We start from the raw sequence: 15,324 nt of genomic DNA, 5'->3' as shown, positions 1-15,324 counted from the left end.
TTTTCACTGTTGTATGTATTAACGACTTACTTTATCCAAGATTGTAAAAATATACAAATATTTTTACCTCTGAGAGATTTTTTTGTTTGTTTTTGTTTTTGAGAGGGAATCTCACTCCGTTGCCCAGGACAGAGTGCAGTGGCACTATCTCAGCTCACTGCAACCTCCGCTTCCTGGGTTCAAGTGATTCTCCTGCCTTAGCCTCCCATGTAACTGGGACTACAGGCTCGAGCCATCACGCCCAGCTAATTTTTGTCCTTTTTGTAGAGACTGGGATTCCTCACGTTGCCCAGCCTGGTCTCCAACCCCTGAGCTCAAGTGATCCGCCCGCCTTGCCCTCCCAAAGTGCTGGGATTACAGGCGTGAGCCACCACACCCGGTGTTGTTATTCTTCACTTTGAATCCTACAGGTTATTTAACTCCTGAGGCAAAAAAAAAAAATTCCCTTCTGTATTTCAACTAATGCTATTTTATTACTAGGTAATAAGTCCCGATATTGGTGGCCCAGATGGCTCTCAACGCCGCACCTGCCATCTCGTGCGGAGAATTCCAGTTTCGAAATCGCTCAACAAGCGAGAAGGTTTTGGGATTCGAATTCAGTGGGACAGGCAAAGTCGCCTTTCTTTCATAAACAGATGGAATCCCTGGTCCACAAACGTGCTACACTTTCTTAGAACGCGCGATAGCTGGTGCAGGTGAGAACACAGCAACTCTGTGCCACAAGGAAAGCTTCAAGGCTCTGTGAATCCAAGCTGTCAAAAACGCCAGAAAAGAAGTCCTTTGCCAGAACAAGCGCAAGCGTGCTGGTCTTGGAGCGCCCCCTCCTTATGGAGACCTGCCTGGGATTGAAGTCCTTCATTAACAATGAAGCTAAACTGGGCTATTCCATGACTGACTGCGGGCAAAATAGGCTTTAACCTGCGGCATTCTGGGAGTTCTACCCACTAAGAAGGCCAAGTGATGTCGGGGCTGGGAGCCTGTCAGTCCTCATGCAGCCCCGCTGCTGGCTGGAAGCGTAGAGGTCTTTTACCTTTAGGAATCTCTGCACGATTAGAATAGTAAAGCGAATAGTAATTGGATATTGGACTCTGCTAATGCAAGCTACAGGCAAAAGCAAAAAGAATCTAGCTGTCACTGTGCTGCGGGTATTCCATTTTCTGTAACTTCAGTTTTGATGTTTTTCCTGGATTGTTATCTACTTGGCTTCTAGTCATTCCTCCCACCCCAGCCACTCTGGGATGCTGAAACCCCACAGCACACCCCTTACCATTTGTGTAGGCTGTTAAATGCAGGGAAGCACCTGGTATCTCCAGTGTCTGCAGTCGCAAATATGTTTACACTTGGTGTCAAATTTTGTATTTTAAATTTTAATACTTAAAAAAAAGCTCATATAAAAGCAGCCAGCAGACTGGTTCACTGACATCAGTCTGCACCTGTCAGCTGCTGGGTGAATCGTTGTTCTTTTGTAAACGTGTGTTTGATCTAAAGTCACCCTTTTTCGAAAATTAATCCAAGTTGTGTTGATACTTAAAGTATCTTTGCCAGGCCCAAGTAGGTTTACAGAAAATTATTTTAGGACAATGTATTAATTTGAGGAAGTCATTTTGGCAGTTCTTTGCACACAATCTTGACAAGTATATGTATTATGTTTGTATTGTATGCATATTTAAAAGGGAGTTGGTTAGTTTGCTTTTTGAAAAATGCACTTTTTATTTATTTATTTTATTTATTTATTTTGGAGACGCAGTTTTGTTCTTGTTACCCAGGCTGGAGTGCAATGGCGCGATCTCGGCTCACTGCAACCCCCGCCTCCTGGGTTCAGGCAATTCTCCTGCCTGAGCCTCCTGAGTAGCTGTGATTACAGGCACGTGCCACCATGCCCAGCTAATTTTTTGTATTTTTTTTAGTAGAGACAGGGTTTCACCATGTTGACCAGGATGGCCTCAATCTCTTGACCTCGTCATCCAACCACCTCGGCCTCCCAAAGTGCTGGGATTACAGGTGTGAGCCACCGCGCCCGGCCCAGAATGCACTTTTTAAAAAGGAACCATATCAGATCCTCATAAAGCAGCTGATGCCTACCATGGTTCCTACAGGTGCTGCACAGACTCGGGGCTTTGTCTCCACTAAACGTGCACCCTGGAGAATTTCCAGATCCACACCCGTCCCTGCAACTCTGCAGCTTGCATGTATGACTGGAAGCATTGGATAAGCTTCACGTGCTGGCTCGCCGGTTCTTTCCTTCTCTTAACGACTGTTGTTCCTTTAAGCTAATGGAGTGGTGTGGTCCAAGTGTGGCCACCTATGGGAGGCGCAGGGCTGCCTCGGAAGCTGGCCTTGGACCCCAGCCTTTACATTCATAAAGACATTTAGAACCAGATGGATGTTGTTCCTTTTTTGAAGTTGTTATTAAAGTAGGTACAACTTTCGAAAATAAATGGACTAAATATTTCTTCTCCAAAAAAAAAGTCACCAGGTGCCGTAGCTCACGCCTGTAATCCCAACACTTTGGGAGGCCGAGGTGAGCGGATCACCTGAGGTCAGGAGTTCGAGGCCATCCTGGCCAACATGGTGGAACCCGTTTCTAGTAAAATACAAAAATTAGCTGAGTGTGGTGGTGAGCGCCTGTAATCACAGCTAAATCACAGCTACTTTGAAGGCTGAGGCAGGAGAATTGCTTAAACCTGGTGGACAGAAACATAAACAGTAAGAGTTTTAAAAAAAAAGTTAAAAAAACAAACCTGGTGGGCAAAGGTTGCAGTAAGCTGAGATTGTGCCAGTCCACTCCAGCCTGGGCAACACAGCAAGACTCTGTCTGGAAAAAAAGAAAAAAGAAAGTAACAGTTTTGTTTATTTTCCTACCAGTTTTTTGTTTTTGTATTCTAATTGAAATCATTGTTTTCTACATACTGTAGAAAACAGATTGGCTTCGTATTCTTGGAAACAGGTTATTTTCCTCACTAACACTGGAGCAGGGTTACTTACCAGACACAAGTTGAGCTGATGCTGGATGTAAACATGTCATCTATTTTTACCAAAGACAGCACTACTTGCCTTCCCAATTGGTCAGAAAAGCATTTGATAAAATTGCACACAATTTTGACAAGTCTATATATATTATGTATTGTTTTTGTAATATCCTCATTTGATCAAATTATTGTGTGGCTTTCACATTTATTTTTATTATGTTTGTGCCTGTTTATTCTATGCCTAAGTTGGGGTGCCACCAAGTCATTTCCTCTACCATCTGTGTTCCCCAAGGGTAAATCCTCCTGCTCATGCCCTTCCTCTCCATTAGCCCATTCCCTAGAAGGCTGCTGGTTTTACACAGTGGCCAGGGTCTTTGCTTCCTTAATGTAGCATTTGGAGTCCCACTTGAGCCAGGTATCAAATCCAACCCCTGCAACTTACAGGCTGTGTAGCACTGGCCAAGGTACTGAACTTCTTTGTGCCTCTGTTACTTTGATGTTAAAATGCAGTTGTTTAGGATCTACTTTACAGCTCTGTTGTAATCGAAATGGGCTAATGTACAGAAAACGTCGAGAACAGAGTCAAATATGCCCTCACTGCTTAAACGTTAGTTATTATGATCCCTGATGCTATTACTCCTCTCACTGATATCATCATATCCCAGGTCTAACTGCCCCCAGTTACACACCAGCATGTCCAACAGCTGGCTGTATACCTCCACTCAAAAATTAAATAACCTCCTCCAAACAAAAGTTACCAGCTTGCCTCCAAATCTTTTTCTTAGAGCTCCTTACAGAGCTGAAGGAACTCCTCGAGACTGCAGAAGCAGACAGAAAATTATTTCATCCCACCACAAATTGATAACTGACCTCCAGTGGTACTCACAATCTCTACATTTTTCTTTTTCTCTTAATTTTTTTTCTTTTCTTTCTCTCTTTTTAATTTTTTTAGAGACAGGGTCTCGCCATGTTGCCCAGTCTGGAGTGCAGTGGCTATTCACAGGCGGGATCCCACTACTGATCAGCATGGGAGTTTTTACCTGCTCCGTTTCTGACCTGGGCCAGTTCACCCCTCTTTAGGCAACCTGGTGGTCCCCCACAACCGGTAGGTCACCATGTTGATGTCGAATTTAGTGCAGACACCCGATCGGCATAGCACACTGCATCCCAGAACTCCTGGGCTCAAGCGATCCTCCCACCTCAGCCTCCTGAGTAGCTGGGACCACAGGCACGCGCCACCGCGCCCAGCTACATTTTTCATTGTTGTAGCAAAGAATTATCCCTGCTCCCATCAAGAGCCAATTTTCCACTGGTGCTTTAGGTCCTGTCACAGTTGGTTTAATGCCACAGTTGGTGACAGGACCTAAAGCACCAGTGGAAAATTAGCTCTTTTTTTTTTTTTTTTTTTAAATAAAGACGGGGTTTCACCATGTTGATCAGGCTGATCTTGAACTCCTGACCTCAGGTGATCCGCCCGCCTTGGTCTCCAGAGTGTTTGGATTACAGGCGTGAGCCACCACTCTCGGCCAGAAAATTAGCTCTTAATGGGAGCAGGGATACTTTTCTATATGGAGTACACATGGATGAAATTCCTTGGAGAAATGGACCAATACATAGTCCTACGATATGAGAATTCAGAACATAATTCCCATTGTGGGGAAGTCAAGCAGACATTTCATCAATGCAGGACAAGGAAATTTAAACTCTGTACCCTACAGTAATAGGGGGAATATCCAAATCCCAAGGGGCCACATGCCTGATGAAGCAGATGAAACACATGGCTGTAATTGGCTCGCACCTTTTTGATACATTCTCAACTCCACCAAAGTCTCAGCCTATATAAGGATGGAAAGTGGGGAGGGAGAGTGCAGGGAAGACAGCACAGCTTCCACCACACTAGGTGACCAGGAGCTTCTCGCCATTTTAACTCCTCCCTCTCCCTCAAGCCTCACATTAAGTCTATCAAACATCATATGCTTTCTCAATATAAAACATGCACCAATTTCTCCCTTTCCACTGATATAATCCTAGTCTCAGCCCCTGTCACCTCTTTAATGGGTTAGGAATGCCTTCTCTGGGGTCCTGGAACCCCCTTTGTTTCACCAGCCTGGAATTGGCACAGAAAGAGAGCATTAGCCTTGCCCTCTGCCACCCTTGTAATTCATAAATCTCTGAAAACTTAAAAGTGTGAGCAAAAGTTTGTCATGTTTGTATGAGTAATTTATACTAAACTTGACTAGAATTTGTGAGACTAACATTTGTCTTTATATTTTCATTTAATGTGGACGTTGTTACACTTTACTGCAGATTTTTTGGTGTGCTTTTTAGAGCCTGGGTCTCTGTCTGTGTCCCAGACTGGAGTTAATTGGGGCAGTCATAACCCACTGCAGCTATGAACTCCTTGGCTCAGACAAGCTACAAGTACATGGCACGATCCCTGGCTAACATTTTTTATGTTATTTTTTGTAGAGACAGAGTCTTGCTTTGTTGCTCAGGCTAGGGCTGCAGAATTTTTTTTTTTTTTTTTTTTTTGAGACAGAGTCTTGCTCTGTCACCAGGTGCCAGGCTGGAGTGCAGTGGTGCGATGTCAGCTCACTACAACCTCTGCCTCCCGGGTTCAAGTAATTCTCCTGCCTCAGCCTCCCAGGTAGCTGGGACTACAGGTGCATGCCACCATGCCCAGCTAATTTTTGTATTTTTTAGTAGAGACGGGGTTTCACCATGTTGGCCAGGATGGTCTCCATTTCTTGACCTCATGATCCACCCCCCTCAGCCTCCCAAAGTGCTAGGATTACAGGTGTGAGCCACCTCACCCGGCCAATTTTTTGTTTTTTAAACAAAGTCTTGCTGTTTCTCCCAGTCTGGAGTGCAGTGGTGCTATCTCAGCTCACTGCAACCTCCACCTCCTGAGTGCAACGGATTCTTCTGCCCCAGCCTTCCAAGTATCTGGGATTACAGGCACCCACCACCACACCCAGCTAATTTTTGTACTTTTAGTAGAGACAGGGTTTCACCACGTTAGCCAGGCTGGTCTCGAACTCCTGACCTAAAGTGATCTGCCTACCTTGGCCTCCCGAAGTGCTGGGATTGCAGGCGTGAGCTACCTCGCCTAGCCTGCAGAGATATTAATGTGTTTGTTTATGATCTATTGATCCAGGACCAGTGATGGTATATAACCTGCAGCTGTGGCTGGATGAAGATTCCATCAGTAATTCAATCAAAGGCAAGTCTTATCCAATCACATCTTTAAATCAATCACTGATCCCAGGCTCTATAAAAGGGAGCAGCCTTAGGAAGGTACATCAGATAAACCCGGTGTGGAAAGCCAGTCACACATTAGCTCAGTGTTCAGCCTCGGATTACCCAGTCAATGAAGAAGGAGGTAAGCTTCCATAATGGACGGAAAATTCCCAGTTTTGTTTCTTTGAATGTGTATATGTAGGCATAGCTATTTCAGGAAAAGTCCTAAGTATAGAGATATGGGGGTCTCCTAGGAGTATAGGGAATGGTCTTTTGTTACAACAGCTCTGACCCTGAAGGGCTTCATCTTGTGAACTCTGTATAAAGGCCTGGTGTGACTGAAGATTTCTCTTTGGAAAGTGTTTTGTATGGCTTTATGTTCTAGTAATTTTTTTTTTTCTTTGAGACAATGTCTCTGTTATCCAGGTTAAAGTTTAGTAGCCCAGATCACAGCTCACTGCAGCCTCAGCCTCCCCAGGCTCAAGTGATCCTTCCACCTTAGCTTCCTGAGTAGCTAGGACCATAGGCATACACCACCACACCAGGCTAATTTTTCTATTTTTTGTAGAGACAGGGTTTTGCCATGTTGCCCAGGCCTTCAGTGATTTGTCCACTTATGGCCTCCAAAAGTGCTTGAATTACAGATGTGAGCCACTGCGCCCAGCTTAGTAATTCCTTTTTGTTGCATTATATGAAATATTTAACTGAGTGTCATTATAGTACAAGGAAGGACTCAGTGCTTTTCCCTGAGGGCAAAGAGGAGCCATCCAGAGAGTAAAGTCGGGTGTGACGTGAGCTGATTAGCATTTTATAAACGTTGACTGGAAGCATTATGATAAATGGATTATGGAAAGGCAAAAATGTATTCTGTTTTCTCCGAGGAGGTTTTAAAATCAAGATCACCTCTGCCTCATTAACTGATGCGATCAGGGTGGCAGATCTGATCTAATGAGACCAGATGAGAGTAACACAAAGCAGGAAATAACTAATAGAAATAGAAAGCAATTAGGTTTTTGTGTGCCCATGTATTACTCCTACCAGTCACATTTTCTGATTTTATGGCATGAAATTTGCTGTTTTCAAAATTGCACAAATCTTTGAAGTGTTAACCATATATAAAATTGAAGAAAAAAAAACAAAAATGGCAATAATATATTAACAGAAAAGGGATTAAATTCTTGATTCATTCAGCACTCCAAATGGTGTGTCTGTAATTGCCCAGGTAATGTGATTTGGGATTAGAAATCAATTTCAAGCAATGCAAACTCAATTTACTTCTGAATTTGAAACAGTGAGAAAGAACAGGTAGCAAAAATAAACATAAAATTGTAGCTTTGGTTAAAGCAGTGAAGTTCTAAGGAATGGTAACTGTTAATGGGAAAAAAATTCAAAAGTAAAGGTGCTAAGAATCTTTCCTAAGGAATGTATCCTTTCACAACACAGTGGGTGTAGCTGGTAGTGGCCTTGTAGATGTCTGCGGCTAATAAGTTTTCAGCCAGAGAAAGATGTCATTGGTATGGATTCTGGCTTGTCTTTTCTATTTCATTCGCTTCTTCCTCTTTCTCTTGTTTTCCCTAGCTTTACTGAGGTATAATTGACAAAGATTGTATATGTTTAAGGTGTACAACGTGATTTCTCTCTATATATATGTATACATTGCAAAATGATTACCATGATCAAGCTAGTTAACATATTCATCACCTCACATAATTATCTTTTTTAATTAATTTTTTTATTTTTTATTTTATTTTTTTAATTTTATTTTTATTTTTATTTTATTTTATTTTTTTTTTTGAGACGGAGTTTCGCTCTTGTTACCCAGGCTGGAGTGCAATGGCGCGATCTCGGCTCACCGCAACCTCCGCCTCCTGGGTTCAGGCAATTCTCCTGCCTCAGCCTCCTGAGTAGCTTGGATTACAGGCACGCGCCACCATGCCCAGCTAATTTTTTGTATTTTTTAGTAGAGACGGGGTTTCACCATGTTGACCAGGATGGTCTCGATCTCTTGACCTTGTGATCCACCCGCCTCGGCCTCCCAAAGTGCTGGGATTACAGGCGTGAGCCACCGCGCCCGGCTGAATATTTTATTTTATTTAGATTCAGGGAGTACATGTGCATGTTTGTTATAAAAGTATTTTGAATATTCATGGAAATTGGGCTTCCAGTGTACCCATTACTGAAATAGTGAACATTATACCCATTGGATAATTTTTCAATACCCATTTCCCTCCCTTCCCCCCCCATTAGAGTCCCCAGTGTCTGTTCATGTGTACCTATTGTTTAGCTTCCACTTATAAGCGAGAACATGTGATACTTGGTTTTCTGTTTCTGAGTTAGTTTACTTAGGATAATGGCCTCCAGCTCCATCTATGGTTGCTGCAAAGAACTAATTTCATTCTTTTATGGCTGCATAGTATTCCATAGTATGTATTTCACGTTTTCTTTATCCAGTCAACCACTGGGAGACTCTTAGGTTGCTTCTATGACTTTGCTCTTTTGAGTAGTGCTGCAATCAAAATATGAGTGCAAGTGTCTTTTTTATATGATGATTTCTTTTCTTTTGAGTAGATACTCAGTAGTAGGTTTGCAGTATCAAATGATAGTTCTATTTTTAGTTCTCTGGGAAATCTCCATACTGTTTTCCATAGAGGTTAATTGATTTACATTCCCACCAAATTTGTTGAATACTTTTTGTAAACAAAATCAAGACTCTATAGTATGAAATATTTTATTTCCTTATTTCACTGATTAGGGAGCAATCCAATGTTTCACAGAGACAGTAGTTTAAACCGAAAACTTAATAATTTTTGTTGTAATTACTTTGTAAAATATTTATCACATTAAGGATATATATATATATATATATTTGACACAGAGCCTCACTCTGTCACCCAGGCAGGAGCACAGCGGCATGATCCTGGCTCATTGCCACCTCCACTTCCCGGGTTCAAGTCATTCTCATGTCTCCACCACCAGAGAAGTTAGGTCTACAGGCACACCTGATTAAGTCTTTTTTTTTTTTTTTTTTGAGATGGAGTTTTGCTCTGCCACCCAGGCTGGAGTGCATTGGCATGATCTCAGCTCACTACAACCTCTGCCTCCCACGTTCAAGCAATTCTCCCATCTCAGCCTTCCAAGTAGCTGGGACTACAGGCACATGCCATCATGCCCTGCTAATTTTTGTATTTTTAGCAGAGATGGGGTTTTACCATATTGGTCAGGCTGGGCTCAAAATCCTGACCTCAGATGATCCACCTGCCTCAGGCTCCCAAAGTGCTGGGATTACAGGTGTGAGCCACCGCAGCCGGCAAGTTTTGTATTTTTAGTAGAGGTAGTGGCTCACCATGTTGTCCAGGCTGGTCTCGAACTCCTGTCCTCAAGTGATCCGTCCACCTCTGCCTCCCAAAGTGCTGGGATTACAGGAGTGAACCATCATGACCAGCAAAGGATTTTCCTAATAGTTCTAGTTTATTAAGTGCCTTTTTCAGGAATGAACACTGACATTTTAAACGCATTCATTGAGATGATTATATTATGTTCTTGTATCCATATCCTGTTAATGAAGTAAATTGCATTGATTTTTGAATTTTAATCCAAACTTCCTGCATTTTGGAAATGAACACCATTTGTGATGTATTCTTATTAGTCTATTTGATTTTCAAATATTTTGCTTTGAATTATTTTAATGTATTGGCAAGATTTTATTATCAGGAAGTGCTGACTTCCATAACAAAAGTGCATAGTGTTTCCTCATATGCTCTGGGAGAGTTTATGTAAAATTTGAATTCTTTCTTTCTTTTTTTTTTTTTTAAAGAGACGTGGTCTTGCTATGTTGTCCAGGCTGGAGTGCAGTGGCTATTCACAGGCTCGATCCCACTACTGATCAGCACAGGAGTTTTGACCTGCTCCATTTCCGACCTGGGCCTGTTTACCCCTCCTTAGGCAACCTGGTGGTCCCCCCGCTCCTGGGAGGTCACCATATTGATGCCGAAGTTAGTGTGGACACCCGATCAGCATAGCACACTACAGCCCAGAACTCCTGGGCTCAAGTGGTCCTCCCACCTCAGCCTCCCGTAGCTGGGACTACAGGCATGCGCCATGGCACTGGGCAAATTATTTCTCTTTTTAATGTCTGGTAGAATTCATCCATAAAATCATCTAGGCTTAACATTTTGGTTGATTTGTTTGTCTTTAATTATGCCAGTGGTGCAATTAATTACTTATCTCTTTTCTATTTCTAGCTTGCCATTTTAAAGAATCCACCAATTGTTGAAACCAATTCCCAGAGACACAAGAGAAGAGACTGAATCATCAAAATTAAGTCTCTCTGAGAATTGCTGAAAATGGCTTTAGATCAAAAAACCTTATTTCAGTGTGAACCATCTAAGAATGATCTTAGATCAGGAAATTCAGAGTTTCAACAAAGCCAAGGACCTGCCGTTCAGACAGAAGATGGGATTTCTGAGTTCTCAAGAACTGTGCTCAATTCATTGCAAGACAGCAATAATTCATATGCAAGGCAGGAATTGCAAAGACTTTATAGGATCTTTCATTCATGGCTGCAACCAGAAAAGCACAGTAAGGATGAAATTATTTCTCTATTAGTCCTGGAGCAGTTTATGATTGGTGGCTACTGCAATGACAAGGCCAGTGTGAAAGAAAAATGGAAATCAAGTGGCAAAAACTTGGAGAGATTCATGGAAGACCTCACTGATGACAGCATTAATCCATCTGCCTTAGTGAGTACAGGGTTCTGATTGCTGGGATAAGGGACAAAGGAAAGTAAGGAATAAATCATAGTCAGCTGGAGTTGTCTGGAAGTTAGAGAAACTATTGCATGTCCAGTTATTAGTTAGCCCACACTCTCCCAGCAGTCACACAAAGAATCTTCAATGTCCTAAGTTCTCAAGAAAAAAAGCAAAAAGGTATATATATGTTTATTCTATAGGACATATAGGAGCCAAATATATTGATATTTGATTAAGTTGATTTTAGTCTGTATAATGCCAGACTCTGAGAAATTGACATTTTTTTCCTTTTTTTTTTTTGAGACAGAGTCTCACTCTGTGACCCAGGCTGGAGTGCAGTGGTACAATCTTGGCTCACTGCAACCTCTGCCTTCCAGGTTCAAGCGATTCTTCTGCCTCAGCCTCCTGAGTAGCTGGGATTACAGGCATGCGCCACCACACCCAGCTAATTTTTGTATTTTTACTAGAGACAGGATTTCACTATCTTGGCCAGGCTGGTCTTGAACTCCTGACCTCATGATCCACCTGCCTTGGCCTCCCAAAGTGCTGGGATCACAGTCGAGAGCCACCGGGCCCGGCTTTTTTTTTTTTTTTTTCCTTGAGACGGAGTCACTGTGTAGTACAGGCTGGAGTGCAGTGGCATGTATCAGCTCACTGCAACCTCTGCCTCCTGGGTTCAAACCATTCTCGTGCCTCGGCTTCCAGGGTAGCTGGGGTTACAGGCATGCTCCAACAAGCCCAGCTAATTTTTGTGTTTTTAGTAGAGACAGGGTTTCAACATGTTGGCCAGGCCAGTGTCGAACTCTTGGCTTAAGTGATCCATCTCGCTTGGCCTCAAGTGAGACCAGCATGAAAGTGACACTTAAATGAAGACCTCAAGGATGAGGAAGAAATGTCTTGACAAGAGCTGGTTCTTCTGTCAAGTAGCCCTAATCAAGAAAGACATTCTAAAGAAGGAATTACAGTAGATCCTTATTCTCAGAGCCCATATTTCCAAAAAATTGCTAAAATTTATTTGTAAAATAAATAGTTGAGGCATCTTCTCAGTCATTTTCAGATACGTGTAGAGTGGTAAAGTATTTGAGTTACCTTAGGTGTATGTTTCCAGTCGGGGTTGAACAAGGCCACAACCTCACTTCCTATTTTGGTTCTTACAGTGAAAATAAGTGTCCTTTTCACAGCCTATTTAGTGGCACATATTCACACTTTTGTGCTTTTTATTGATAACTTTGTTGTTTAAAGTGACACTAAAGTAAAATGCTAAAATACTGTCTAGTGTTCCTAAGTGGAAGAAAGTTGATATTATGATGATAATACATGTGTTGGATCCTCTGAGTTCAGAATTAACTAATCAAGAATATGTATTTTTTTGTATATTTTTTCTTTATCAGATTTTTTATTTGTCTGAGCTCTCCTTTATGAAAGTATGTATTAAATGAGGTATCTTTGAACATATACACACATACAACAAACTCACGTATTGATCCATTGACAAAAATAATGCCAGAATCTCGCAGGAAACTAACCCTGAATTTTTCCTAGGGGAAATGATTCAGTATTGGCAAATTCAATATCCATGTGACTTTATTAAACATAAGAGCTTGTGGTAACAAGAATAACACCATCAGAGATAAGGATGGGACAAAATTATGTGGTAGCCCATACTTGAGGGAGCTTGTGAGAGCCTGTTGAGGGCCAGTTTTCCAAAAAATCTTTTGTTACACAACAGATTCAGATGCAACAATGATCTGGTTTTTCTTACAGGTCCATGTCCACATGCAGGGACAGGAAGCTCTGTTTTCTGAGAATATGCCCTTAAAAGATGTCATTGTTCACCTCACAAAACAAATGTCTGCCAAAACGCCAAGAGAAGCAAACATGGAGACACCCTTCCAGACTTCCCAAGATACTTCCTTGGAAACAGGACAAGGTAAGTTAGGTGAATCTGCACAACTGAGGAATGTTCTATGCAGATTCCTTCTTGAGTACAACTTCAGTGTCTATTTTCACAGGATATGAAGATGAACAAGATGGCAGCAACAGTTCTCTGAAAACTACTCAAGTAAACAAAAATATTACTAATCAAGGCAATCAAATAGCTTCCCTAATCATTATCCAGGAAGAGAATAGTCCTAGGCCTGAAGAGGGAGGTGTTTCTTGTGCGAACCCACAGAACTCAAGAGGAGGAGAGCAAGGCACTGCTAGATCCCAGGAAGGGTCCATAAACGGAATCTCTTTTCAAGGTGTCCCTATGGAGATGGGACCAGGGTTTATCTCACAGCCAGAGCAGTCCTCCCCTGAGTATGCCCCTACCCACCAAAGCAATGAGGGAAACTACGCACGTGAGGTACATCAGGAAGGAGCCCATGGAGTTCGAAAATCATACAAATGTGAGGAATGCCCCAAGGTCTTTAGGTATCTCTCTCACTTATTAGCACACCAGAGAAGACACAGGAATGAGAGGCCATTTGTTTGTCCTAAGTGTCAAAAAGGCTTCTTCCAGACATCAGACCTACGCGTGCATCAGATAATTCACACAGGAAAGAAGCCTTTCACATGCAGCATGTGTGAAAAGTCCTTCAGCCACAAAACCAACTTGCAGTCTCATGAGAGAATCCACACAGGAGAAAAGCCCTATACATGTCCCTTTTGTAAGACGAGCTACCGCCAGTCATCCACGTACCACCGCCATATGAGGACTCATAAGAAAATTATCCTGCCAAGTGTTCCCTCCACACCAAAAGCTTCCTAAGCTGCTGGTCGGATGTAATGTGTATAAATACATATGCAAGTATGTATATTTCTGTAGAATATAAGATATGATTTCCTGATTATGCTTTCAATTTATTGTCTTCATTAAAATGTAAGGCTAAGCAGAGCATGGAATTTATCAGTTTTGTTCACTAAAGTATTCCAAGTGGTTGGGAAAGTGGAACACTTCCAATAACCAATAAATTTCTGTTGAATAAATTAATGAATCCGTAATGTTGATATCCTTTTTTAAAAAAAGAGATGCGGCCAGCCGCAGTGGCTCACGCCTGTTAATCCCAGCACTTTGGGAGGCCAAGGCGGGCAGATCACCTAAGGGCAGGAATTTGAGACCAGCCTGGCGAGCATGGTGAAACCCTGTCTCCACTAAAAATACAAAACTCAGCAGGGTGTGATGGCACAGGACACTCTTGTAATCCCAGCTACTCGGGAGGGTGAGGCAGGAGAATTGGATGAACCAGGAGGCAGAGATTGCAGTGAGCCAAGATAGGACCATTGCACTCCAGCCTGGGCAACAAGAGCGAAACTCTCTCTCAAAACATAAAAATAAAATAAACGAATAAATAAAAAGAGATGGCCAGGCACGGTGGCTCACTCCTGTAATCCCACCACTTTGGGACGCCAAGGTGGGTGGATCACCTGAGGTCGGGAGTTCGAGACCAGCCTAACCAACATAAAGGAAGGAAGACTCCCATCTCTCTCTTTTTTTTTTAATCTAATGTATCTGTGACACACCAGCTGCCAGTCTGACTTGGCTGGGTGTTTTACGGGTCCTGCAAATAAACAATAATCCTCTGGACTCCACCCAACGCCGCACATCAGTGATTATATCCCTCCTCCTTCAGTGATTACAGCCAGACTTCACTGATGCCCAAGACCTCCCGCTGCAGGCTCTTGGGTTAAAGTCCCTGGATGAAAATGTTGGAACAAAGGCTTCTAGGACTTGTAGTCCATTACGCAGCGCGCATTGCTCTCTGGGAGCTGAAGTAGGTGGCGAGTTCTGCGCAGGTGCATATGCGATCGCCTGATAAGCCGGATTGTGGAGACAAAGTGGGTGAAAGTGAGTCCCCCGACAGGCAGACGAGGGAAACTGGGCTGTAAACTGAGGCGGCAGGTCCGAGCGGAACGCGGTGACCCAGAGCCGCGGTCTCCCGAAACGTCCCTCCGGAGCCAGGCGTTCCAGCGGCCTCTAGCAGTTGCCGTCGTCGCCATCCAGCCGCGTTGCCTTCTGGGATCTAGTGTCGGCCGGCACTGCGCAGACTCCTGGACTCCCACACGGCACTTTCTTCCAGCTCATCTGCTGTGGGGCTTCGGACGTCGTTCCCGGAGTGTTGTGTACAGTATTTGGTTTCCGCTCTTAAGCTAGGGAAGACAAGGCCTCCGTACCGGGGGAAGCAAAAAGATCATCGTACTTACCATTACAATTGCCATCCTTTATTCCACGTGAAGCTGGCTTAACCTTTGCAGTAGACAGCCATGTTTCTCTTTAGGAGATTATTTTATATTTCAAGAAGAGTGAACATTAAACTATTGAATCTTGATTATATTCAGGAGTGCCATATCCCTTTTTTTTTTTTTTTTTTTTTTTTTTTTTGGGG

At 42.9% G+C, this 15,324-nt stretch overlaps 1 protein-coding gene across 1 annotated transcript; it reads left to right on the top strand.

Moving 5' to 3' along the window:
• The first annotated feature begins 6,026 nt into the window (after positions 1 to 6,026).
• ZSCAN4 (zinc finger and SCAN domain containing 4) lies at positions 6,027 to 13,938 on the top strand. The gene is made up of 4 exons (XM_032263279.1): positions 6,027 to 6,351; positions 10,451 to 10,948; positions 12,722 to 12,887; positions 12,970 to 13,938. Exons 2-4 carry the CDS (start codon positions 10,553 to 10,555, stop codon positions 13,707 to 13,709), a joined length of 1,302 nt encoding a protein of 433 aa, XP_032119170.1. The 5' UTR covers positions 6,027 to 6,351; positions 10,451 to 10,552; the 3' UTR covers positions 13,710 to 13,938.
• Positions 13,939 to 15,324: the final 1,386 nt, after the last annotated feature.

The sequence above is a fragment of the Sapajus apella genome, unplaced genomic scaffold, assembly GCF_009761245.1.
Source record: "Sapajus apella isolate SASKATOON/1434 unplaced genomic scaffold, GSC_monkey_1.0 scaffold135, whole genome shotgun sequence".
In the NCBI taxonomy this organism is placed as follows: domain Eukaryota; kingdom Metazoa; phylum Chordata; class Mammalia; order Primates; family Cebidae; genus Sapajus; species Sapajus apella.
This window is presented reverse-complemented; position numbering and strand designations above follow the sequence as displayed.